Source organism: Sorex fumeus, unplaced genomic scaffold (genome assembly GCF_029834395.1).
Source record: "Sorex fumeus unplaced genomic scaffold, SorFum_2.1 ptg000123l, whole genome shotgun sequence".
In the NCBI taxonomy this organism is placed as follows: Eukaryota; Metazoa; Chordata; class Mammalia; order Eulipotyphla; family Soricidae; genus Sorex; species Sorex fumeus.
Genome location: NW_026606180.1, coordinates 3,939,336 through 3,964,043, shown reverse-complemented (window position 1 = coordinate 3,964,043; position 24,708 = coordinate 3,939,336). Strand labels below are relative to the sequence as shown.

At 40.4% G+C, this 24,708-nt stretch overlaps 1 protein-coding gene across 1 annotated transcript in view; it reads left to right on the top strand.

Annotated features, from left to right (window-relative positions):
- DNAH8 (dynein axonemal heavy chain 8) overlaps positions 1–24,708 on the top strand; it is a 438,788-nt gene that overhangs the window by 133,868 nt on the left and 280,212 nt on the right. Inside the window, 4 exon segments of the mRNA XM_056137311.1 lie at positions 9,453–9,588; positions 11,028–11,137; positions 15,219–15,325; positions 18,818–18,820. Of these exon segments, the coding sequence (XP_055993286.1) occupies positions 9,453–9,588; positions 11,028–11,137; positions 15,219–15,325; positions 18,818–18,820 (356 nt within the window).

Sequence of the window (24,708 nt, the reverse complement as noted above, 5' to 3'; positions counted from 1 at the left end):
ATTTTGCTGAGAATCTTTGTATATATATTTAACAAGCATGTAGGTCTATGGTTTCTCTGATTGGGGGGTGGGGATAGACCTGGCAGTGCTCAGGGTTTACTACTCGCCCTACCTTTAAAGGATCAGGTCGATAGTTTTCTTTTGGTGGGATGTTTTTATCTACTTTGAGAATCAGAATATTTGCTTCATAAAAACTGTTTGGTGGCATTCCTGTTTCTTCAACCTTTTGAAAGAATCTGGAAATGATTTGGAGTAGGTCTTCTCTAATAGTTAAGAAAACTCAGCAGTAAATTCCTTTGTGCTTTTGTTTCGACTAAGAGCTTTGGTTACCATTTCTATTCCCTTGATAGTGATTGTTCAGGGGCTCTGTTTCCTCTTGATTGAGTCAAAAAATATATCGTTTTATTCTAGGTTTTACAGTTTTGTGGCATTTTTTCAAAATAATCCCTATGATCCTTTGAATTTCTGTGCTGATTTTTGTGATGTCTTCCTTTCATTACTTACTCAGTTTACTAGGGTTTCTCTTTTTCTTTATTTGTGAGTCTTGCTAATGGTTTGCTAATCTTATTCATTCTGTCAAAAAATCAACTCTTAGGTTTCATTGATCTTCTGAATTTTTAAAAAAATTTTAGGGGCTGGAGCAATAGCACAGCGGGTAGGGTGTTTGTCTTGCATGCGGCCGACCCAGGTTCGATTCCCAGCATCCCATATGGTCCCCCAAGCACCGCCAGGAGTGATTCCTGAGTGCATGGACCAGGAGTAACTCCTGTGCATCGCCGGGTATGACCCAAAAAATAAAAAAAAATTTTTTTTAGTTTCCATTTCATTAATTTCTGCCATAAGTTTTATTTATTTTCTTCCTTCTGCTTGCTTTGGGTTCCTTCTGTCTTTTTTTTTTCTTTTGAGCTGCTGAAGCTATGCTGCTGGTTTATTCGTGGGGTCCTTTCGTAATGCATGATTGTGTTGCTATGAACTTTCCCCTTAACATGGCTTTTGCCGTGTCCCATATGCTCTGGTAACTCATATTTTCATTTTTGGTTGTTTCTAGGAATCTTTTGATTTGCTCTTTCACCAACTGTTTCTTCAGTAATAAATTGCTTAATTTTCTGGCGTTTGAATCCCCCCCAATTGATGTTTATGGTTAATTTCTATTTTCAAAGCCTTGTCATCTGAGAAAATAATTGATATGATTCTTTATTATTTATTTTATTGAGATATGTTCTGTGACCCAGTATGAGGTCTAGATAGGAAGATGTCTCATGAGCAGTGGAGAAGAATGTTTGCTCAGTTTTTGGCTTTTGGGGATGTTGAAGTTCCCTTTATATTTGTCTTCCATTTCTTCCTATTGTTTCCTTGTTGAGTTTTTCCTAGATGTGAAAGATCCAGCTGTGAAAGAGGGATGTTACAGTTTCCATTATATTGTATTAACAGTTCTTTTACATATTTTGATTCAACCAAACTATGTAAAGAGAAAATATGTTTAGGTATGTGAGTTCTTGATTTATAGATCCTGCCATTCCTGTCTCTTATGGCTTTTAAAAATTTTAAGTCTGTTGTCTAAAAGGATGCCTACCACCCCCTTTTTATTTTTTTACTTTTATTTATTTATTTAAAAAATTTTTTTTATTAGTGAAACACTATGAGGTACAGTTGTAGACTTACAAGTTGTTGTGCTTGGGTTTCAGTTATGCAATGATTGAGTACCAATCCCACCACCGGTGCCCATTCTCCACCCCCACCAATCCCAGTATCCCTCCCACCCCCCCATCCCCCATCCCACCCTGCCTCTGTGTCAGGGCACTCTCTTTTGTTACCACCCCCTTTTTAAGGGAATTGTTTTCCTGTAAGATTATTTTTCAGCCTTTGACCTTGAGGCTGTGTTTACCTTACCTGTTCAGGTGTTGACAGCAGAATGTCAGATTATTTTGCAAGTATCCTGCCAGTCTTGTCTCTCAATTCAGTGAGATTATTGAGATAAAGGAGTTGCTTCATTTTTTTAGGAGTTATATGTGACTGTTAGGTTCGTCTTATCTTTTAAATAAGGGCTGGAGCGATAGCACAGCGGGTAGGGCGTTTGCCTTGCATGCAGCCCACCAGAGTTCAATTCCTCTGCCCCTCTCGGAGAGCCCGGTAAGCTACTGAGGGTATCTCGCCCACACGGCAAAGCCTGGCAAGCTACCTGTGATGTATTCAATATGCCAAACACAGTAACAACAACTCTCACAATAGAGACGTTACTGGGCCTGCTCCAGCAAATCAATGAACAGCAGGAGGACAGTGCTGCAGTGCTTTACTGCTTATTGCAAAATTGGGTTTAAGGCCGTGAAGTTGCTAAGCTTCTGCTTACCCATGAAATTTAGTATAATTCCTTCAAATCTGATTGATAATATAGTTGAACAAAGTATTCATGGTGATACATTATTTTTATTTAGCTTTTAGCAATATCCCATCATTCACCTTTGGGCCTTAAGGTCTCATTTGATGGAACTTCTGTGAATTTTATGGGATTTCATATGTAGATTTCTTCTTTGATCTTGCTGATTTTATCTATACATTTAGCTTTTGAGATTCTGATTCAATATGTCTCAGATTTTTTTTTTCTAGTTGGATCCCTTTTAGTCTCTTTGGGCTTCATGAATCTGGATGAACTCTTCAACACTGGGAAAATCTCATATATGATTTCTTCAATTACTGATTTGTCATTGAATTCCCCTGCCTGTTCCTCAGGGTCTTTGATGACTCTTAGATTATTCCTCTTGAACTCACCCAAGAGTTTTCTTTTCTTTTTTTCTTTTTTTTTTTTTTTTTTGGCTTTTTGGGTCACACATGGCGTTGCACAGGGGTTACTCCTGGTTCTGCACTCAGCAATTACTCCTGGCAGTGCTCAGAGAACCATATGGGATGCTGGGAATTGAACTCGGGTCGGCCACGTGCAAGGCAAACGCCCTACCCGCTGTGCTATTGCTCCAGTCCCACGCCATAGTTTTCTGATGTGCTTTTATAGTTTTAAATCTTCTGTTGATTTCTAGACATTTCTGTATCTTATCTTGGAACTCACTATTATTTTCATCAGCTATTTTATCCTTTTATGAGTTTTTAGTTTCATTTGCCATATTCTTCAGTTCTGAAATTTCTGACTGTAGTTGTTTAATACCTCCTCTCATACTTTCTTGTACCTGTGTTAAACCAGGCCAAGATCTCCCCAGAGAAATCACACAAAGACAAGTGGTGATGCAACAAGCAAAAGGTCTTTATTTGCTAGGTCGAGCTAGGGTGACCCCCAACCCCCTGCCTCAGTCTGGCTCACCAACACAGCGGCTTCCTCAGAGCGAGTGGCCCCTTGCCACAGATTTGCAGGGTTTTTATCGTCCAGCACAAAATAATGTGGGTTTTTCTTTGGCAATTGTTTAGGGGACTTTCCAGCTAGTTAGTAACTTCTGATTGGCTGGAGGCAGGCTGAGGCAGTTGCTGGGGTCTTTCCCCATCATTTGTTTGGTTGTTCTGGTGGCCATTTCTATTTAGTTGTCCTGGCTGGCCACATCACTTCCGGAAACCGTAACTTAAGCCTAGGAACCGGAACTTAGGCCTGGCTCCTTATTGAGTCTGTCATAGCGCTGCCTTAGCTTTTTTATCTTTCATCTGTACCATTGTTTCTTTGTGCTTATTGAACACCCATAGCATGGGGCCCCTAAAATCTTTAACCTGAAATGTTATAGAGCTGGTTAGTGCTGGTAGAGCCTTCTGGACTTCAATCTTTACTTCTTAGACTTGATGGGCGTCCACTGTGGGAAATTCTCTGGGCTGAATTTTTGTAGTCACTCCTGAGAGAGGAGTCTTAGTGATTCAGCAATGAGAGGCAATGAGGGATATCCCAGGATTGTGGACTTCTACAAGAATCCTTTTGGTGACTTCTGTGTGAAGTTGAGAAAATAGAAGTCTCATGCAGTTCAGTATTCCAGAGGCGGAGAATGAAATTAGGGTTACACCTGGTCCCTTTCTGGTCTCTGTTAATTGGTTGGGCTGGAAAGGCTGCTGGAAAGCAGTCAGGCCATCTGGCAACCAGGGCTTCTTTGGGGTCAGGGCTTGGCTGGGGGTCTTGGCTGGGGCTCTCTGGTCCTGCAGAACACCTGTTCCAGTGGGACACTCACTTAACTAATTGGATGGGCTGGAAAAACTGCTGAGAGCATGGACTGGGTCTTCATGCTGGCATCCTCAGTTCATATCTTTTAGTCAAAAGCTATACGCTGAACATGCTTATGCGTATGTATGTCCACCAAAATAAGTCAGCAAAAATAAACACCGAAGTGAATTGGGTGGGCCACAGTTTGTAGAATTCAATTTGTAGAATCTGTTATATTGATCTGTTTGAATTAGGAGCCAAAAAGAATCATATAATAGCATTTGATTGATGAGTCTCTACAATTAAAAAAATAATTCCACTCTCCATTCTATTTATTTTTAAATTTATTTTTATTTTATAATGTAGTTTCACAATATTTGATTACATTTAATATTCAAACACCAATTCCACCACCATTACACCTTCCCACTACCGTATTTCGAATGTTTCCATCCCGAACCCCAATCCCTGCCCCAAAGCAGAACAGAAATAATATACTTTGTATTGTTTGTTATAAAAATCTGCTGAGAATGCTAGAAAAAAGAATACTAGGAGGAAAAGAGCATGAGGATTGTTGTATTTCAACCAGAGGCCATTAAACCTTTCTGTAAGTGATCACTAATATGTTAAAAGTTGAGCCTTATGTGTTTTTTATATATATCTGTAAAAATGTATATTTCCCTCTAAGATTGGTTGCCTCTTACTTTGAATCCTGTCAGATGTGGTACAGTAGTTCTGGAGGATAGGCAGAGTATGTGGTTTGAAGAACTGCGTGGCTGCAAATGTGGCTGCGTGGTCCAGGAACAGATGCACTTGTGGGTGATGCTCAGCCCGAACGTGTGGAGAGTGGCTGTAAGCGTGGTGGTGGCTGAGTTGTGGGTGTTTTTGGCTGCCAGGGTTGGGTCCCTTGGGGCAGGGAGGGGTCTCATCCGCCCCCCTCCAGGTTGCCCTGAGTGAAATAGCCTGGTGCAGGCTCTGGCGGCATGGTTATCCACTCTGTTTTAAAAATTATTTTTTACCTCCCTCATTTTGACTTGCAATACTTTTTGAGTTAAAATATATTTTAACATAAAACTTAGCATTTTTGTTCCAGTGTCTAAGATCAGACACGTGGTTCCAGTGAAGTGGGAATTACACTGATAGCCTCATATATGCAAGGCATGAGCTCCATCCCTGAACCAATGATTTCAACTATTTTTGATGTCACACAGTTGTGGAACATTAAATATATTTGCAACATCACATTTTAATCTATTTCTGGAAGTGTTCATCATCCCACACAGTTGCTTTCTACCTTTAAACAATAAACCCTCCTTCTTCTCACCCCACAACCCCAGGTAATCTCTGTTACACTTCGCCTTCCTGAATTTACCTAGTCTAGGTAACTCATATAAATGGAATCATACAACGTTCTTTTGTTAGTGGCATATTCCTCTTAGCATACTTTTCCCCCCAAGATTCAGACATACTATAGCATCTGCTAGAATTTTGTCCCTTTTTATGATGTTTCATTGCATAACTACATCAAATTATGCTTATTTATTATTCATCCACTGATAGGCATTTGTGTTCTTTCCACCCTTTTGCTATTGCTGCTATTGCTGTTCAGAACATTGGTGTGTAGTTATATATTTGAGCCTCAGTTTTCTGGGAGCGGGGAGTGGGAAGCTGGGCCACACCTGGCAATGCTCAGGGGATACTATGGGCTCTGCACTCAGGAATTACTTCTGGCAGTGCTCAGGGGACCATATGGATGCCAAGAGATTGAATCTTGGCCGTTTGCGAGGCAAGTACTCTACACACTGTACTATCTCTAAAGCCCCTTGAGCCTCAGTTTTAAGTTCCTCTGGTATACACCTAGAATGAAATTGCTGGGTCATACAAATCCATGTGTAACTTTTTGAAAAACCACCACAATTTTTCCATAGCGACCACAATTTTACTTCCTCACCAATGTTACAGTTTCTCCACATGCCGAACATTTTTAATGTGCTTACTGGCCACTTATTTCAAGTCCTTTACCACCTTCCTTCTCATTGAAAAAAAAATGTGATCATATGTCCTGAACATTTTCCATGTTCTTGATTTTGCTGATTGCATACAAACGGTGTTATGTTAACTTATTTCTGTGTCCCCTGAATTTCCTGTAAATTTTAATTAGCAGTGAAGGCTATATGGGTTCAGGCTCAATTTATTTTTTCTCTTACTGACAGAGTAATTCACAGGGGGTAATTTGTTATTTCCTATTGCAACTCATCAGGAGGCATATACAAGTTTGTTTCCCTTTTAGTGATAATAAGATTGATCTGTGGGCAACATATAGCCAACTTCAGCCATCATTATAAAGATTTCCACTAACACTTCACCTGAACATTTCACCCAAAGAGTTTAACAGCCTTTGATTATTGTTGCCTGTAAGAGCCATGATTTTATTGTAGGTTGCAAAGTGTCAATTTTCTAATTTTAGATTTTATTGATTAAATATTGCCATAAAGAAATTTACTTCATTAGTTGGCTGGTTACTTTGAAATGGCATTAGTACAGAAAAATCAAGATTACTGCTTAAATTTTTCTTTCTTTCTTTCTTATTTTGGAGGTGGGGGTGCTGTTGGGACTGGCAGTACTCAGGTATCAGGGAACCATATGTGGTGCTGAGACTCAAACCCAGGTCAGCTGCATGCAAGGTTTCGCTGGGTTGCTCTGAATATATAAAAAAGAAACCCCCTACCCGCCATTACTTTAGGGCCAACTACTCTTAAAAAGCCATCAGTGGTCTACTTCAAGTTGGTCTTTTTGGTTTGTGTTGCTGGGGCCGGGATCTGAAAACTCCACTTAACCTTGACCCTGTCAGCTTTGCCAGAAGGAGTGCTACATGGAGGAGAGAGAAGCAAACTTACTCTTTCTGTCTTTCCCTCTGTTGCTCGCACTGTTATGTGGACAAGAGCTCTTTCCTAAGCAGCATTTAGTACAGGTCCTTGCTTGTTCCAGCCTTTCCAGAGAAGCCTCTTACTGCCTATCAGAGACCCCAGTACTTTGGGTTCCCTCTCTGAGCGTTTGCGGTTCTGGGTCATCCCCACATCTGCTGTTTCTCCCAGTTCTGGGTTTTAATGAATCAAGCCCCTTTCTTTGCTCTTTCACCCCAAACCCTAGGAACCTGGGAAGCATCAGGTACAATGTCTTTATTCCTTTTTGACTTCTGGTATCACCAATAGTCATTTAATTACCTGCACTAACTGCCATGTGTTAAAATATCTGGTGTCTTTGTTTGTTTGTTTGTTTTCTGACTGGACACTGGCAGACATTTCTGTATCTTCTCAATATATATAAGTGGAATAGAAATATCAGGAAAATATTTGTGATAATGATAATGCTACTATGTATATTAAAAGCTTTCAATAAAGTCCACCTTGCTCCATAAAAATAGAAAGTATATTAGTGGTTGTCAAGGATGTGGCAATGGAGTGTGTGGAGGAATTATAGAGGGGATAGGGGTTCTCAAGTGGGGGGTGATGGTAATGTTCTGCAATTAGATAGAGGTGAGGGTTACTCTGAATGTACGAAAAGAAGCCAGTACATTAGTCTCCATTGCAAATGTACCTTTTGTGGTTTATACAAGCGATAGCACAGCAGGTAGGGCGTCTGCCTTGCACGCAGCCAACATGGCCGACCCGAGTTCGATTCCTCCGCCCCTCTCGGAGAGCCCGGCAAGCTACCGAGAGTATTCGATATGCCAGACACAGTAACAACAATGTCTCCAATGGAGACGTTACTGGGCCCGCTCCAGCAAATCGATGATCAACGGGAGGGCCTTTACTTTTTTTACTTTTACATATTTATTAATTTTTATCAAAAATTCCATTACTGCTTATCTTTGCTTCCACTTGCTTAGTCAATGGTGTTTTATCCTTGGAGATGCTTTTAGCTTCAGTATTGTGGAGAGTTTTGCCTACATTTTTTTCCATGTACCTTATGGATTCACATCTGATGTTGAGGTTTTTAATCCATTTGATCTGGCTTTTGTGCATGACATTAGACAGAGGTCTGAGTCCATTTATTTATTTATTTTGCATGTAGCTGTCCAGTTTTGCCAGCACCACTTGTTTTATTTTTTTTCTAATTTTTTAAAAAAATGTTATTAGTGAGAGACCATGAGGTACAGTTGTAGACTTATAAATTTTTGTGCTTGGGTTTCAATTATACAAGATCAAATACCCATCCCTCCACCAGTGTCTATTTCCCACCACCACGGATCCCAGTATCCCTCCCACCCTCTATCCCACCCATCCCACCCTGCCTCTGTGGCAGGGCATTCCCTTTTGTTCTCTCTCTCCTTTTGGGTGTTGTGATTTGCAAAAGAGGCAATGAGTGGCAATCATGTTTGGTCTATAGTCTACTCTCAGCATGCTTCTTCCATCCTGGGAGGATCTTCCCAAGACCCTTTATTTGGTGCTCCCTTCTCTATCTGAGCTCCCTTTCCCCCTAGCATGTGTGGCTGGCCTCCAAGCCATGGAGCAAAATTCCTGGTACTAATCTCAGCCATTCTTGGGTGTTAGTCTCCTATTTTGTTACTTTATGTTCCCCAGATGAATGCAGTCTTTCTATGTCTGTCCCCCTCTTTCTGACTCATTTCGCTTAACATGATACTTTGCATGTAGTACCATTTGTATGTAAATTTCATGACTTCCTCTTTTCTAACAGCTACAGCACTACTTGTTTTAAAGAGGTATTCCTTGCTCTATTTCCTATTTTTACTCCCTTATCAAATATTAAATGATCAGATATTTGAGGGTGTGTGTCAGGAGCGATAGCACAGCAGTAGGGCATTTGCCTTGCGCGCGGTCAGTGTGGCCAAGCTGAGTTCGATTCCTCCGCCTCTCTCGGAGAGCCTGCATGGCAAAATCTGGCAAGTTACCTGTGTCATGTTCGATATGCCAAACACAGTAGCAACATGTCTCACAATGGAAACGTTACTGGGCCTGCTCGGGCAAATCGATGAACAGCGGGAGGACAGTGCTGTGCAGTGCAGTGCAGTGTCAGGATATTCAGCTCTATTCCATTGGTCTACAGGTCTGTTTTTATTCCAATACCATGATGTTTTAGTTAACTACCACTTTGTAACACAGTTTGAAATTCTTTTTTTCCAAGAATTGCTTTAGCTATTCATTGGGGTTTGTTGTTCCATTTGAATTTCAGAAATGTTTGATCAACTACTTTGTAAATGTCATAGATATCTTTATAGCATTGAATCTGTATAATGCTTTGAGGAGTACTTCCATTTTGTCACAGTACCTTTATTTGTCTGAAAATTAATAGTCATTTATTTATTTTATAGACCTATACAAAAGAATGGGCTGATATTTTAAATCACAAAAGTAGGCATGTGGAAGAAGCTGTCAAAGAACTTATATCAATATTTGAGAGTATTTATGAAGTTAAGTACAGTGCAAGAGCAACAAAACAGTTACCAGGTAATTTCATTAGTGACAATGTTTGAACCACAAGTTCTAAGTCTGTTCTCAAATATGCACATTCTGCTGAGCAGGTAACAAAATCCCAGAGTTTCAGCAGGAAAACAGTTGATCAGCATAAACCCCATCATTGGCAGAAGGTGCTTAGCACAGTGAGCTCTTATCGGTTAGCCAAGGGTTTACAACTTTTTTACACCTGAGGACCAGCTGGTAAAATAAAAACAACTTTGTGGACTGCAAAAGCAGAAAGAAAAACCAGGATTTATAATAAGAATATTTACGAACAAATATTTACCAGGATTTTAATAGTATTGCTTCATGATCCAGGTGTACCACACATTATGCAGTAATGTAGTTTTGCAGACCAGCAGGACCTGCATTCATAAAGCTGAGTTAGAGACTAGTAGGGATTCTTCAGGAAGGCCACATTCCCATATGTTGACCAAGGATCAGCCTTCTGTAGAAAGCAGCTTTGGTCCTGCAATGCAAACTCATCTCTGTATTTACTTTATTGTGCAGCATTAGAAAATATAGAGAGAGTTTTGGCTGTCACACAGCACAGGGAGAGGGATGCTACTGTGTCTAGGTGGTAGAGGTCAGGGATCCTGCAGCAAGTCCTACCAGGACAGGCTCCAGGCACCAGCCATGATAGTAAGGCTGAGGTCGTGGGACTCGAAACCTGAAGGAAGTCAGTATTCTCCCTTGTTTCTCTGTTCCTTCAAAGTATTAAAATCATAAAAGTATCTGTTCTCTCTTGGGGAGAAGTTTGGGGGAGGAGATTGGGTCATGACTCAGTGATGGTGCTCAGGGGCTATTCAGGGCTCTGTGTTCCAAGGGCCATACAGCTCTAGGGGTCTAACCAGGGTCTTACCCTTAACTGTCTCTCCAGACTCTGGTGCCAGCTCTTTGTGTTAGAAAATTACAAAGATAAGCAGATACAGGCACCTCTTAAAATATTTCTTAACTCTGTCCTCAAAGAGTTTTATTTACCAAGTATATTAGAAGAATGCTGATTCTTTTGCAATGCGTGATTTGAGTCGAGTTCAAGCATTCTTGAATTCATCTTTATATAGTGAAAAGAAAAAACTTACAGCAAGGGGCCTGGTTGTGTAGCACAGCGGTAGAGTGCCTGCCGTGCGCGTGTGAGGTTGTCAGTTTGAATCTTGACTCTTCCTACATTGCCAAGCTTGATCTAGGCTCTGCAGGCTTGATCCCTGGTGCCACAGTAAATGCAAACCCCTGATGCACTGTACCCAAGCATGCAATGAACTTCAACAAATGTGTTACCCTCCCTCTCACCAGACATTGTAGCCATCACAATCTCAAAATTGGATGCAAGAACTTTGGAAGAAGGAACTTCCTAAGAAAGCTTGGTCATAGAGAATTAGTTGAAGGCTAAACATTAAATGTTATATTTGGTTTTTGTTTGTTGTCTATAGAACAGAGGAAACGCGTGGTTTTTGGAAGTGAACCAGAAGATGGTGAAACTACTGATTATGACGCTATGGAAGAACTTAAAGTTAATGATAAAGAGGATGAATTTAAAAAGGTATTTCTGGTGAAACGACCTCATGCAATTTTATAGAATTAGGTTTTAGGATTGTAGAGAACCTCAAATGCTGCTGCTTCTGGGCAGTTCTTAATGGCTGTTGCTGGGGTTTATGAGCAATCTGGCTTTATGACAAAATACAGAAAGAAATAAAAAATTTGAACATTATATTATCAGGTAAGATATGGGAATCCATAAAGTGCTCTCAAGCATAAGCAAATTGGAACACAGTTGTGTTAATTACAGAAAAGGAGATAATCCCCCACTCCACCCCTACTCCCTTATCATTGACCTGGTTTTACAATTAGTAATTGTAAACTGTAAATCCACATAACTCAGCACTAGATTCCTTTGTTCTCTGTTACCATGTTTATTTGCTACTTATTGCCAGATTTTGATTGACTTTTATTCAGCCCAAGGAATTGTATTTGTATATTTAATTTTTCCTCTTTATTCTTTTAATTAAAGAACTATGATTTAAAAAGTTGAGTTGGGTTTTAGGCAGATAATATTTCAGCACCAATTCCACCACCCGTGTCAACTCCCCTTATCCCCTCAGCATTCCCATAGTCCCTCTCCACCCCAGCCCCCACCCTATCCCCACCTATCAACTTGGCAAACACGTTGCAGAGTTCCAGTGGTTGCAGCTTAGATCTTATATTTTCATTGTTGTTGAGACTGTGTTTTGGATATATGGCCGTATCACTCACCCATATCACCAGTATAACTGAAGCCTGTTCACAATTACTTCCAATTCTCTTCTTCTCCTCTTGATTTCTTTCTTTTTCTGTCTATCTCCTCTATAAACACTGGCATCAAGAGTGATCTAGGCATCTCCCATTTCTCATCCTTTTAAGTCAAACCGTGGGTAGTCTGGAGCCTTCTCCTTCTGGCATAGAAGCGGGCAGTGGGCAGTTGAGTGGGCAGTTTCCATCTAGTGTCAAGATTGTGTTGCTATCCAGCTGAGTCTTGACTTTAGTCTCTGGATTCTTTTCAGCACCATGCACTGGGAGATTTTGGAAGGATATTGGGTCATGACTCAGTGGTGATGCCACTGAGTGGTCTTCGCCGGTAATTCTTTTCTTCCTGTTGCATTCCTTTTTACTGGGGAACAGTTTTCCCCAACGTTTGTACTGGGTCAGGGCAGATGCAGGATGAAGGACGACAGGTGCGTGGAGAAACCACACCGAGGGACAGCTGATGACCTCTCACTTTATTGACAACTACACACGTATTTTATAGAGGGTCTCAGCTTGAGATGATGGTCCAACCACATAAAGTTTAGCATTACTGACCTATCACCTTTCCAACTCTGCTTTTCCTTGCCCCATCCCATTTAAGGGCTAGATGCTGCAGTTAGGTGACAAATCTTGTAGGTGGGGTGAAACTCAAGGCAGGATACCTGGAGCTTGTAAAATGCATCCAGACACTCCCTACTGGGTTCTATGCAGGGACAGATATTATTTGCTATGTGGGGACAGATCTATCTACTCTGGCACCTGTTGTCATGCTCCACGCCTTTTGGCATTTCTCTAGTGTGGAGAGTCTGAAGTTTCCCATTAGAGATTCTCAAACTCAGGGATCACATATCGAGCTGCATGGGTGCAGTTACCTCTTAAATCTGCTTATTAAATCTATCTTCCACATTGCTGACAGCAGTTTGCTTATAGCAGGTCTGTGTTTGAACTGAATCATTCCAGCAAACATGGTTCATCTCCTCTTGGTTCATCTGATAAACCTTTCTTCTCATTCAACTCACCCTGACTTCCTGTCCAGTCTGAGGCCAGTTGTAGAGTAGAGAGCAGCCATGTGGGCAAAGTCTGACCTGATGTGTGACTGACTGCAAGACACAGGGTGATCCCCACGGTGGCCTGACATGAGACACAGGATGATCCCCATGCTGGCTAGACACGTTAACCCATAAACCCGGCTGCTTTTCCTCTGGGGGACAGGGGGTTTGGAGAGAAGCTCAAATCATGAGGTTTCAATCCATGTAATTTGGTATTATACATTTTATAATATGTATATGTTGCAAGTTGAAAATCTTGACAATTTTGACAACAAAATTATCTTCTTAAGCCCATACCCTGCCTAGGCAGTGAAAAATGTGCCACATTTAAAAAATGTTTTTAAAAAATTATTTATATTTTAACTGAATCACCATGAGATACACAGCTACAAAGTTATGATAGAGTTTCAGTCATACAATGTTTCAATACCTGTCTTCTGTCTCTCTCTTTCTCTCTCTCTGTCTCTCTGTCTGTCTGTCTGTCTGTCTGTCTCTCTCTCTCTCTCTCTCTCTCTCTCTCTCTCTCTCTTTCACTTGGAAAATGTGTCACATTTAACAAATACTCCAGTTGAGGAGAATAAATTATTAGCTATTGAGAAATACAGTATTATCTTGTAAAACTGTTTTTTTTCTTTTTAAATGTTTTTTTAATTGAATCATCATGAAATACAATTACAAAGCTTTCATGATCAGGTTTGTTTCAGTCATACAATGTTCCAACATCCATCCTTCTACCACTGAACATGGCCCACTAGCAATATCTCCGCAATTTCCCCCTCTCTCCTCCTCTCCCTCTCCCTCTCCCTCCCTCCTCTTTCAAGTTTTATGATTTGCAATACAGATACTAAGAGGCCACCATGTTTGTTCCTTTACCCACTTTCAGCACACACCTCCCATCCAGAGCAATCCCTTCCAGCCATCACTGTCATAATGGTCCCTTCTCTAGCCTAACTGCCCTCTCCCTTTGAGGTAGACCTCCAACAGTGGACCATTGATCCTGGCCTTTGTTTCTACTGTCCTCGGGTATTAGCCTCATGATATGTGATTTTTTTTTTATATCCCACAAATTAGTGCAGTCATTCTATGTCTGTCCTTCTCCTTCTTTTTTTTTTTATTTTTTATAATTTATTTCTTTATTGAATCACTATGGGAAAAGTTACAGAGCTTTCGGGTTTAGGTCTCAGTCATGTAAATATCAAACACATTTCCCTTTACCAATACTTATTTTTAACCCCGAACCCCAATAGACCCCCACCTCCCACCCCTCCCAATTCTTGTGAGGCAGATGAGTCCTAGTTAATACTCTATCTACTTTGACTAGATAGATTGTTTCGATAGGAGATGCACAATTATTGTTTAGAGTTTACGACCCACCCCCCACAATCAGATATGCTGAAACAGCGTTGTGAAATGATTTGCTTTCTACAACTTGGTTTAAGCATAAAATGATGTCGTGCGGCCGCTATCGCGGCCGCGCGGTTTTAAATTTCTGCTATTTTACTTATTGACCCTGGAAGAATTTCTATTAAAAGTTAGATAGTTAAGAGATTGGTTTCTGTGCCCTGGAGTCGTGGCCGTGCCGGAGAGCCGCTCGTGGGGGGCAGCTGGCGACCTCGGTGGGGCGTGGGGGACGGCCCACAAAGCCCCCCTTCCCATGAGGTCCCCACCGCTCCCGCCGAGCCCGGCTCAAACCTGCTGTCCACAAGGCTCCCGTGCGGCCGCCATCTTTCTTTCCAGAGACTGAATTTAATTTTTGAACAAGTCCTTATGAATTGCTAAGATGCTTATGTAAGCCAGCCTTTCAAAAACTATTTGCCTTAACCACAATGCCCAAAAGGAGAGGAGGGGAGGGAAGAAGCGAGGGAGAGAAAAGGGAAGGAGGGATGGAGGGAGAGATAGATAGATAGATAGATAGATAGATAGATAGATAGAAGTGCCTCCAATAGAGGCAGGCAGGGGGTGGGGGTGATGGGAGGGAACCTGGGGACACTGGTGCTGGAAATGTACTCTGGTGGAGTGATGGGTGTTGAAACACGATATGACTGAAATCCAATCATGAACAGTTTTGTAATGGTAGTGGTCTATCCCACAGTGATTTGATTAAAAAGCGTTTTTTTTAAAAAAAAAAACTATCTGCCTTAAAAATAAAGAAGTACCCTTGCAATAAATTTATTTCCACAATGTAATTGAAGTTTTATAGCTTATTACCATCTTTCACTTAGTCCTTATATTATTGTTTTATTGCATGGGTGCTTTTTGTTATACCTAGTTTATTATGATTTCTTATTACAGGAATGTAAAGAGGTCTTTGCCTTTTTCTCACATCAATTGCTAGACAGTCTTCAAAAAGCTACACGGTTATCTTTGGACACCATGAAAAAAAGAATATTTGTTGCAAGGTAAGTTCAAAATAATGCTAAATCTATCTGGTAATGTCATCTATCATAACAAAATATAATAAAAAAGGTAAAGGTAAAGGCCCTCCCGTTGATCATCGATTTGCTCGAGCGGGCCCAGTAACGTCTCCATTGGAGACTTTGTTGTTACTGTGTCTGGCATATCGAATACTCTCGGTAGCTTGCCAGGCTCTGCCGTGCGGGCGAGATACAAAATATAATAGCAACTCTGATTTTATTAATTTAAAATAATGAAAATATAGCATTTCTGAAAAGACTAAGAGAACATGTTATGCTGCAAGAACAGTGATCAAAACTACAAACATTTTCTAGCATGGACCAAGACATAGAATACTATCTATGGTCACTTCTCTCCATCCACCCAAGGAGAACTGTTGTCCCCTATTTGGTATTTGTCATCGTGGGTGTCTTTACAGTTCACCATGTTTGTATCCTTAGTCAGTGTACATCTGATTTGTCCTGTGTTTGAATTGTGTTCAAAGTTATGTCTTTAGATTTGACTATATTAATGAAGTTTATTTTCACCTCTGTATAGTTGAAGCATGCATCTGTTTATCTGTATTATCGATGACGATCATTTGGATTTTGTAGTTTTGGACTTTTGTGAGTAAGACCTGTGGATATTTTTGGTCTTGTCTTATTTTGCTCCTGCTAAGTTTGGAAAAACAGGCCCTAGGTTATGTGTGTGTCTCACTTTGCCAAGTAGCACCTAGCAAGAGAGCAACTGTGCTCTCATTCTTGCACACAGTGTCTTTCAACTCAGAAATGCTCCCAGCATAGGTGATAGGAAGCTGTCATTTTCCTGGTTACTGAAGAGGCTAAACATATGTTCATGTTTCTGAATCATTTTTGCTTTTCTTATGATTCTTTTCTTTTCTTCTCCTCCTTTTCTACTTCCCTCTCTTCCTCCAAGCTTCATCCTTACCTCTCTTCTCCCCCATTTTTCTGTTCAATTGGATTAATCCAAGCAAGGTATTCTCAATATACTGTTTGTCAGTTATATAGCAAATATGTTCTCTCAATTATGCTTTGTCTTTTTATTCTTTAAGTTTAAGAATATTCAAATTGGGGCTGGAGTGATAGTACAGCAGGTAGGGCATTTGTCTTGCATGCAGCCAACCTGGGTTCGATTCCCAGCATTTCATATGGTCCTCCAAGCACCGCCAGGAGTAATTTTTAAGTGCCAGGAATAACCCCTGAACATCGCTGGGTGTGACCCCCCCCCAAAAAAAGAATATTCAAATTGATCAATCCTTTTCTACGGATTTTTGATTTTTATTTATAATTATTTATTTATAATGTAGGGATGGAGCAATAGCACAGCGGTATGGTGTTTTCCTTGCTCACAGCTGGCCTGGTCGAGCTGGGTTCAATTCTTCCGCCCCTTTCAGAGAGCCCGGCAAGCTACTGAGAGTATCTCGCCAGCATGGCAAAGCCTGCCAAGCTACCCGTGATGTATTCGATATGCCAAACACAGTAACAACAAATCTCAGAATGGAGATGTTACTGGGCCCACTCAAGCAAATCGATGAACGACAGGATAGTGCTATAGTGTCACATTTATAATTTATTTAGAAATAAAAAGAAATATTTATTATGTTTTCTAAGTGTTTTATGGCATTATTTTTGTACCTAAGAATTTAATCCACATAATGTTGGTTTATATTTAATGTAAGGTTATGAAACCTATGTGTATATGTGTATATATTCATCCATGCACATTTATATACTTCAAATACAAGTCATTGAACATTAATTTTTATTTTGGGATGATGATGTAAATTACTTTGAATCTGTAGATAAACTTGGAGAGAATTAACATCCATACAATATTGAGTCCTCCATTCTGTATAATGAATTGTATCTCCATTTATATAGATATTTTAACATTTTCCTTTTTCTTTTTATTTTTTTAATTGAATCACCATGAGAAACAGTTACAAAACTTTCATGTTTGAGTTTGAGTCATACAATGATCAAACACCCATTCCTTCACCTGTGTACATTCTCCACCACCAAAATCTTCAGATTCCTCCCGTACCCCCACCCTTCTCTGCCTGTGTGGCAGACACTTTCCATAGTACTCTCTCTCAACTTTTTGATAATATTCAATATTTTGATACCAGTCCCACCATTATTATTTGGAATTTTCCGGCCACCACTCAAATCTGCCGAAAAGGCAATGCTAGACAATTTATTTTGTATGGCTTGTTATACATTTTGTTATTGCTTGTTATGCTAGTATAAGATGTCTCGCGACTACATGCTCCTGGAATTCTAAAATTTTAGATAATTAGGGCTTGGAGAGATCTCCGCAGCAAGCAGCTCGGTTCTGAGACTCTTTTGTGTGTCTCTGGATGATGGCCGTTAAGGAGCCGGAAGCAGTTCTTGGGCATCATCTCAGTTTGTGGGCATCATCTAGTCAGGGAGCATCATCTAGTCATGGGCATCATCTGGTCAGGGAGAAGGAATGAGGATTGGCCCATCCCCCATTGTGAGGCCTGGTGTTTGCCGTTACTACTCCTGAGTACCTGGGCTTCTCATTGGGTTCTGGAAGATGGCGGCTGCCAGGATTCCTAGGGCGTAGGGAAGGACGGTACCTGTTCCTGTCTGGAGGAGTCTGGTGAAATCAACCTAGTGCAAAGTCTGGAGGCATCTCTGCAGTGAGCTGCTCAGTTCTGAGATTCTTTTGTTTGTCCGATATTAACATTTTCAATGAAATTTTATAATTCTCTATGTAAAGGTCTTGCACATATTTTAGAGTTAGTCTTTATCAATTTTTGTCAATTTTAATAAAAAATCAATGTTTTAATACGTGCATAATGTTTATGTATATAATGTAGTAATTCTATATTTTGTTTTAGAAAATATTGTATTAAATATATAAAATATAAATGTATAACATATATAATACCTTATATATTTTACAAACCAAGAAAATATATGCTATATTTTATGTTTTATTTTTACCTGTTCATTTTATTATTTGGAAGGTTATCTTCATTTATTTCTCTGAAGATTTCCAAAATGCAAATTTTAGAGTTTGTCTGACCTCTGTTTATTGAAATTCATCTAGTATAAATTACTGTTTCAATCCCTGATTCCTTTCACCTTCTTTCTTACTGTTGTACTTATTTATGCATATTGTGGTTTTAGTTTTTTGTCTCTCTTTGAGCAGAGGACGTTTTTGTTTTGTTTTTGTATCTTTTTTCTCCCTTACTTCGATTTTCAGTTTTACCTCCACATGACCCTGGAAACCTTGAATGTAGTTTCCATTGCTCTGCTTTCTAAGAGAAAAGGGGGGGGGGGTCTTGCAGACTCCTCAGGGAGCACACACATAGTCTGATTTGGAAAAGCTGTAATTGTGGCACAACAGACCACAGGGGTGTACCACGAAACTCAGGGTAGCTGCATGCAAGGCAAGTGCCTTACCTGCTGTACCCCCCAACCCATTTTATTTTTTTTAAGGGTCAGCCTGTGCTTTTGAAGCATCTGAACTTCCCTATTTAGTCTTGAAGTCCACAATTACAAATTTAGATGTAGGTTATTTTGGGAGTCCTTTGGGATTCAAAACCCCATGAATCTTTTGAGGAACTAGACAATCTTTTCTCACTTCACTTAATCACTTAACTTCCCGTTAGTCGTCGATTTGCTCGAGCGGGCGCCAGTAACGTCTCCATTTGTCCCTGTCGCGTGCTAGTGTAGCCCAATGGCATCTCTTCGCTCCGGGAACATGGAGGGCCTCAAACCGATCGTTCATGACCTTGACAAAGAAGTCTGACCATCTGGTAGGTGGGCGGCCACGCGGTCTCTTGACATCCCGTGGAATCCAATCAGTAACAGCTCTAGTCCAACGGTCGTCTTTAAATCTCATTACATGACCAGCCCATCTGATTTTCGACACCTTGGCAAATGAGACAGCGTCCCTGATCCTTGATCGTCGACGGATGTCAGAACTCCGGATTCGTTCTCTCATTTGAGTGAAACGTGATATTCCAAGCATAGCTCTTTCTATTCTTCTTTGGGAGACCTGAATGGCGTTCTCATCTTGTTTGCGTAGGGCCCAGGTCTCTGAGGCATATGTTAATGCAGGAAGAACAGTGGAATCAAAGAGATGTGCCCGGAGCCGGAGGTTCTTCGTCCTCTTAGCTATTTCTTCGACGTTCTTGAAGGCGTTCCAAGCCGCTCTCTTCCTCCTGCGCAGCTCGGGTGCCAGGTCATTTGTCATGTTGACCTCTCGACCTAGGTACACATAGCTGTTGCATTCGGAGATGGTCGTTCCATTGAGAGCGAATGGGGCGTCAGGAACAAGGCTGTTTCTCATAAACATTGTCTTCGTAAGATTCAGCTGTAGTCCTACCTTTCCACACTCACGGTCAAAGTCGGCCAGCATTTGTGCCGCTTGGCTGATGTTTGGTGTTATTAAAACAATGTCATCAGCAAAGCGGAGGTGGTGTAGTTGCCAACCATCTATCTTCACTCCCATTCCTTCCCATTCCAGTCGTCGCATGATGTTCTCGAGGGTGGCACTGAAGAGTTTCGGTGAAATGGTATCACCCTGCCGCACCCCTCTCTTGACATCAACGATCACTTCTTTGTAGAATGGTGAGATCCTGGTAGTGAATCCGCAATACAGCTCACGGAGGATCCTGATGTATTGGGCTTGAATGCCCTGATTGGCTAGGGCTTCAATGACTGCTTCCGTCTCAACAGAATCAAAGGCCTTCTTTAAATCAATGAACGTTAAGCAGAGCGGCATCTTGAACTCCCGAGAAACCTCAATGAGTTTGGTTATCGTGTGGATATGGTCGATGGTGCTGAATCCTTTGCGGAACCCTGCTTGCTCACATGGTTGTCCTTCATCTAGTGTTCTGCCAATCCTATTCAGGATGACTCGAGTGAACAACTCGAGTGTTCACTCTTTTCTCAGTGGGAAAAAAAAATTCTGTTTTCTAGATTCAATCATGGCAATTATTTAATTTGCTATGATTTATTTATTATTTAATTTATTATGATTTAATATGCAGGGCTAACATACAATGAGTGAGTTATATGTCGGGTTCCAGGGAGTAAAGCATTGCAGAGATGAGTGACCCCTTTAAGTGATTTATCCTTTCTCTGCCTTGGCTTCCTTGACAACGAAATGGAAATTACAATCGTAGGATCTGTCTCTCAAAGTTATGTGAAGATTAATTGTGTTAATTCATGAGAAGCTCTTGAAAATGCATCTGTCATACATTAAACATTAAATAAACATTACTTTCTTGTCTTTGTACCCTTTCTTACTTTTTCTTCAAGTAATTTCTACCTCTTTGTTTTTTGCATTTGTATCTTTTTTAGAATTTCTTAAGACAATCCTCTAAATTGTTGAATAAATTACTGAATGGCCTAGGGTGCTGTTCCATTCCTCTGTTAGTTCAGCCATTTGTATTTCATGAGATTCCTGTTTTCATAAATATAGTTTGTTCTTATTAGAGTGGTTGCACTATCTTGAATTTATTTCAAAGTAAGACTATGAATCTGACGGTACTTTCCTCCTCTTCGTTGACTGGCTTTATTATTCACCAATAATGTAGCTATTTGGGAACCAGCGGCCTTTAATGGTGAACTGGGTCTCCATTATGAACTGTTTTATACTTTTCTTTCACCTCTTGCACTGACATCTAGGTCTATAGAAGCTATTTAAAAAACTGTTAGTTATAGAGGCTTTTGTTTTTAGTAACAACAGCTTTCCTGCTACTGAAGGTTGTTTTCATTATTCTAATTTTGTCTAGGATGCAGACAAAGAAATCAAGGCAGAAAGAGATAATGAAATTAATTTACATTTTATGCATGTCTAGTTGTCTATATCCTCACTATATATATATCTGTATATATATAGTTATCTATATCTCACTAGCTGTCCTCACCAGGCCAAATTATATATAATATTAATATATAATATTAATTAATAATTATATATTGATACATCTGTTGTGTAACCCCATCAATGGCCAGGATCCAGAGACTATAAAACCAAGCTCTGGAAGTGCGCGGCCACGTACACGGCCACATGACCTCTTTTTTTCTAGTTCTCACTCCCAGAGAACCCAGCAGGCTACTGAGTGCATCATGCCCGCATATATGCCTGACTGGGAACACCTGTAAAGGTGATTAGAGGCTGCTCCAAAAGCCTCCATCCCTCTTGGAAAGCCCGGCAAGCTGCTGAGAGTATTCCACCCGCACAGCAGAGCCTGGCAAGCTACCCATGGTGTACTCGATATGCCAAAAACAGTAACAATGATGGTCCTCATTCCCCTGACCCTGAAAGAACCCCAATATGTCATTGGGCCACACTAGCACGTGACAGGGACAAATGGAGATGTTACTGGGCCCGCTCAAGCAAATCGATGAACAACGGGGTGATAGTGATAGTAAAAAAATTAACATATTAATATATTAATTAATATTTATTTATATATTAATATAATCAATGAATTATAAAATATATAAAAATATAAAATGGGTTGGGGGGTGGCTGGGCAACAGTACAGCAGGTAAGGCACTTGCCTTGCATGCAGCTAACCTGAGTTTCGTGGTACACCCCTGTGGTCTGTTGTGCCACAGGACTGATCCCTGAGTGTAGAGCCAGGAGTAAGTGCTGAGCACTGCCTGCAAGATATGGTCCAAAAGACAAACAAATAAACGAAAGCAGTGTTAGCAATAGAACTCTCCTATGAAAGTGGAAACTAGTCACTGAAACAGTGCTCGTAACCTGCCAGGGAAAGACTGCGTGTTTTGAGGTGACCAAACACGTTCATCTATAAAAGGTTAAGGTAAAGGCATTTTAGAAAAGGAAGTTGTAAAAACAAGTGCTGCTTTCATGTCCTCCACTTCAAAAATTATTGGTGGACTTAGAGACTGAAGTCTGAAGTCCTAGAAAATTCAGGCATCAAAATGCCTCTGTTGTTGATCACATCGCAGTCATGGGATAAGACGTGGATAAAGGACAAGAGACTGCTGAAAACAAAACCCGCTTCTCCATGAATAAGATAAATAAATAAATAAATAAATAAATATAACTGGCATGAGGACAGCCAGGCGCAGGTGCAGCAGACTCTGAATTGTTCTCTTCTGGGAGCTTGGTTTTATAGTCTCTGGATCTTGGCTATTGATGAGGTTAAACAGCAGTTGGTGGGTGTAAGTGTATAGCTACTTGAAAATGGGGGATCTGTGTGGAGGAGGCCCAGTCCCGAACCAAGCAGGCTTGGAGATCTCACTACCTGTGAGATCTATATCAACATCCTCACACATGAAGGAACTGGCAGAGGAACCCAGGTGTGCGGGACCCGCGGCTGAGATCTCCAAGCCTGCTTGTATGTCAAGCTTATTATCTAGTTCTCACTCTCCAAGAACCCAGCATGCTACCTAGGGTCTCCTGCCTGCATAAATGCCTGACTGGGAACACCTGTAAAGGTGATTAGAGGCTTCCCCAAAAGCCTTCATCCCACTCAGAGAGCCTGGCAAGCTACCGAAAGTATCCCACCCACATGGCAGAGCCTGGCAAGCTACTCGTGGCGTACTTGATATGCCAAAAACCATAACAATGATGGTCCTCATTCCCCTGACCCTGAAAGAGCCCCCAATATGCCATCTGGCTGCACTAGCACGTGACAGGGATGAATGGAGATGTTACTGGTGCCCGCTTGAGCAACTTGATGAACAATGGGGTGATAGTGGTAGTGTTAGTGATTTATGTATGTCCTTTGATGTGTGTCTTTTATTATTTGCATTCATAGGTCTGTATTTCTGTATAAGTATGAATGTTATATATATTGAATCACCATGATTTACACAATTACAAAGTTGTTCATAATTAGGTTTCAGTCATATAATGTTCCAACATCCATCCTTTCACCAGTGTACATTTCCTACCACCAGTGTCTCCTGCTTTCCTCCTGCTATCCTCCAATATTGTTTTATTTATTTATATTTTATAATTTCAAATTGATTTTTATTAAAAACACCGTGATTTCCAAGTTGTTGGTTATACAGTTGTTTCAAGCATTTAGTGTTCGATCCACTGGCAATAGGGAACTATTGAAGTCTCCTACTACTATTATATTTCCATCATATGATTCTTTGGGGTTGTAAGCAGAAGTCATAAAATTTGCTGATCCTACATTTGGTGTGTATATATTGATCAGAGTTAGTATTTCTTGATCTATTTTTCCCTTAACACCTAATATGTAGTGTTAGTCCTACTTGCTTTCTTTAGATTGAATGCTATTTGGCCTGATATAAGTATTGCTGTTGCAGGTATATTTTTGTTTATTATTGTCTTGTATGATTGTTTTCCAACCTTTTATTCCCATCCTGCATCTATTCTTTGATTTTAGATGTATTTCCTGTAGCAGCAAATAGGTTGATTTTGTTTCCTGTCCCATATTGTCACTCTATGCCCTTTTTAAAAAATTCTTATTAGTGAAACACCATGAGGTACAGTTGTAGACTTACAAAGTTTTGTGCTTGGGTTTCAGTTATACATTGATCCAGTACCCATCCCTCCACCAGTGCCCATTCTCCATCATTTACATTTTTTAAAAATTTTTGTTAGTGAAACACCATGAGGTACAGTTGTAGGTTTACAAATTTTTGTGCTTGGGTTTCAATTGTACAATAATGGGAGAATTTAGTCCATTGACCTTCAGGTCTATTATTTTTCTTTTTGGGTCACACCCAGCAATGCACAGGGGCTACTCTTGGCTCATGCACTCAGAAATTACTTTTGGCGGTACTTGGGGGGCCATATGGGATGCTGGGACTTGAACCCATGTCGGTCGTGTGCAAGGCAAATGCCCTACCCGCTGTGCTATCACTCCATCCCCTCCAGGGCTATTATTGATATAAAGGGATGTGCTTGCTATTTTACTGTTTGGGGTTGTTGCATCTACAGTTGGCTATTTGGTTTATATTGTGGCCTTTTAGTACTTCATTCAAGGGCTGGTTTAGTTATAGCAAATGTTAAAATTTTGTTTGAGAGTATTTTTATTCCCCCCTCCCTTCTAAATAATAGTGTTTCAAGGTAGTAGACTCTAGGCTAAAAGTTTTTATTTTCTGTCAGTAATTTGAATATGTTATTCCACTCTTTCTCAACTGTACCATTTCACATGGAATATTTATTGTGATTCTTGTTCTTTTCCTTTTATTTAAGATTTTCCTTCTATCTTTATGCTTTAAGAAATATTTTTTTCTCTTTGGTTATTGCCATTTTCACTACTATGTGTCTTGGCATTGTTCTGTTTGACTCTAATGTGCTTGGTACTCTTTTGGTCTCTTGAATCTGTGCGGCTGCCACTCTTCAGAAGGTGGGGAACTTCTCAGCT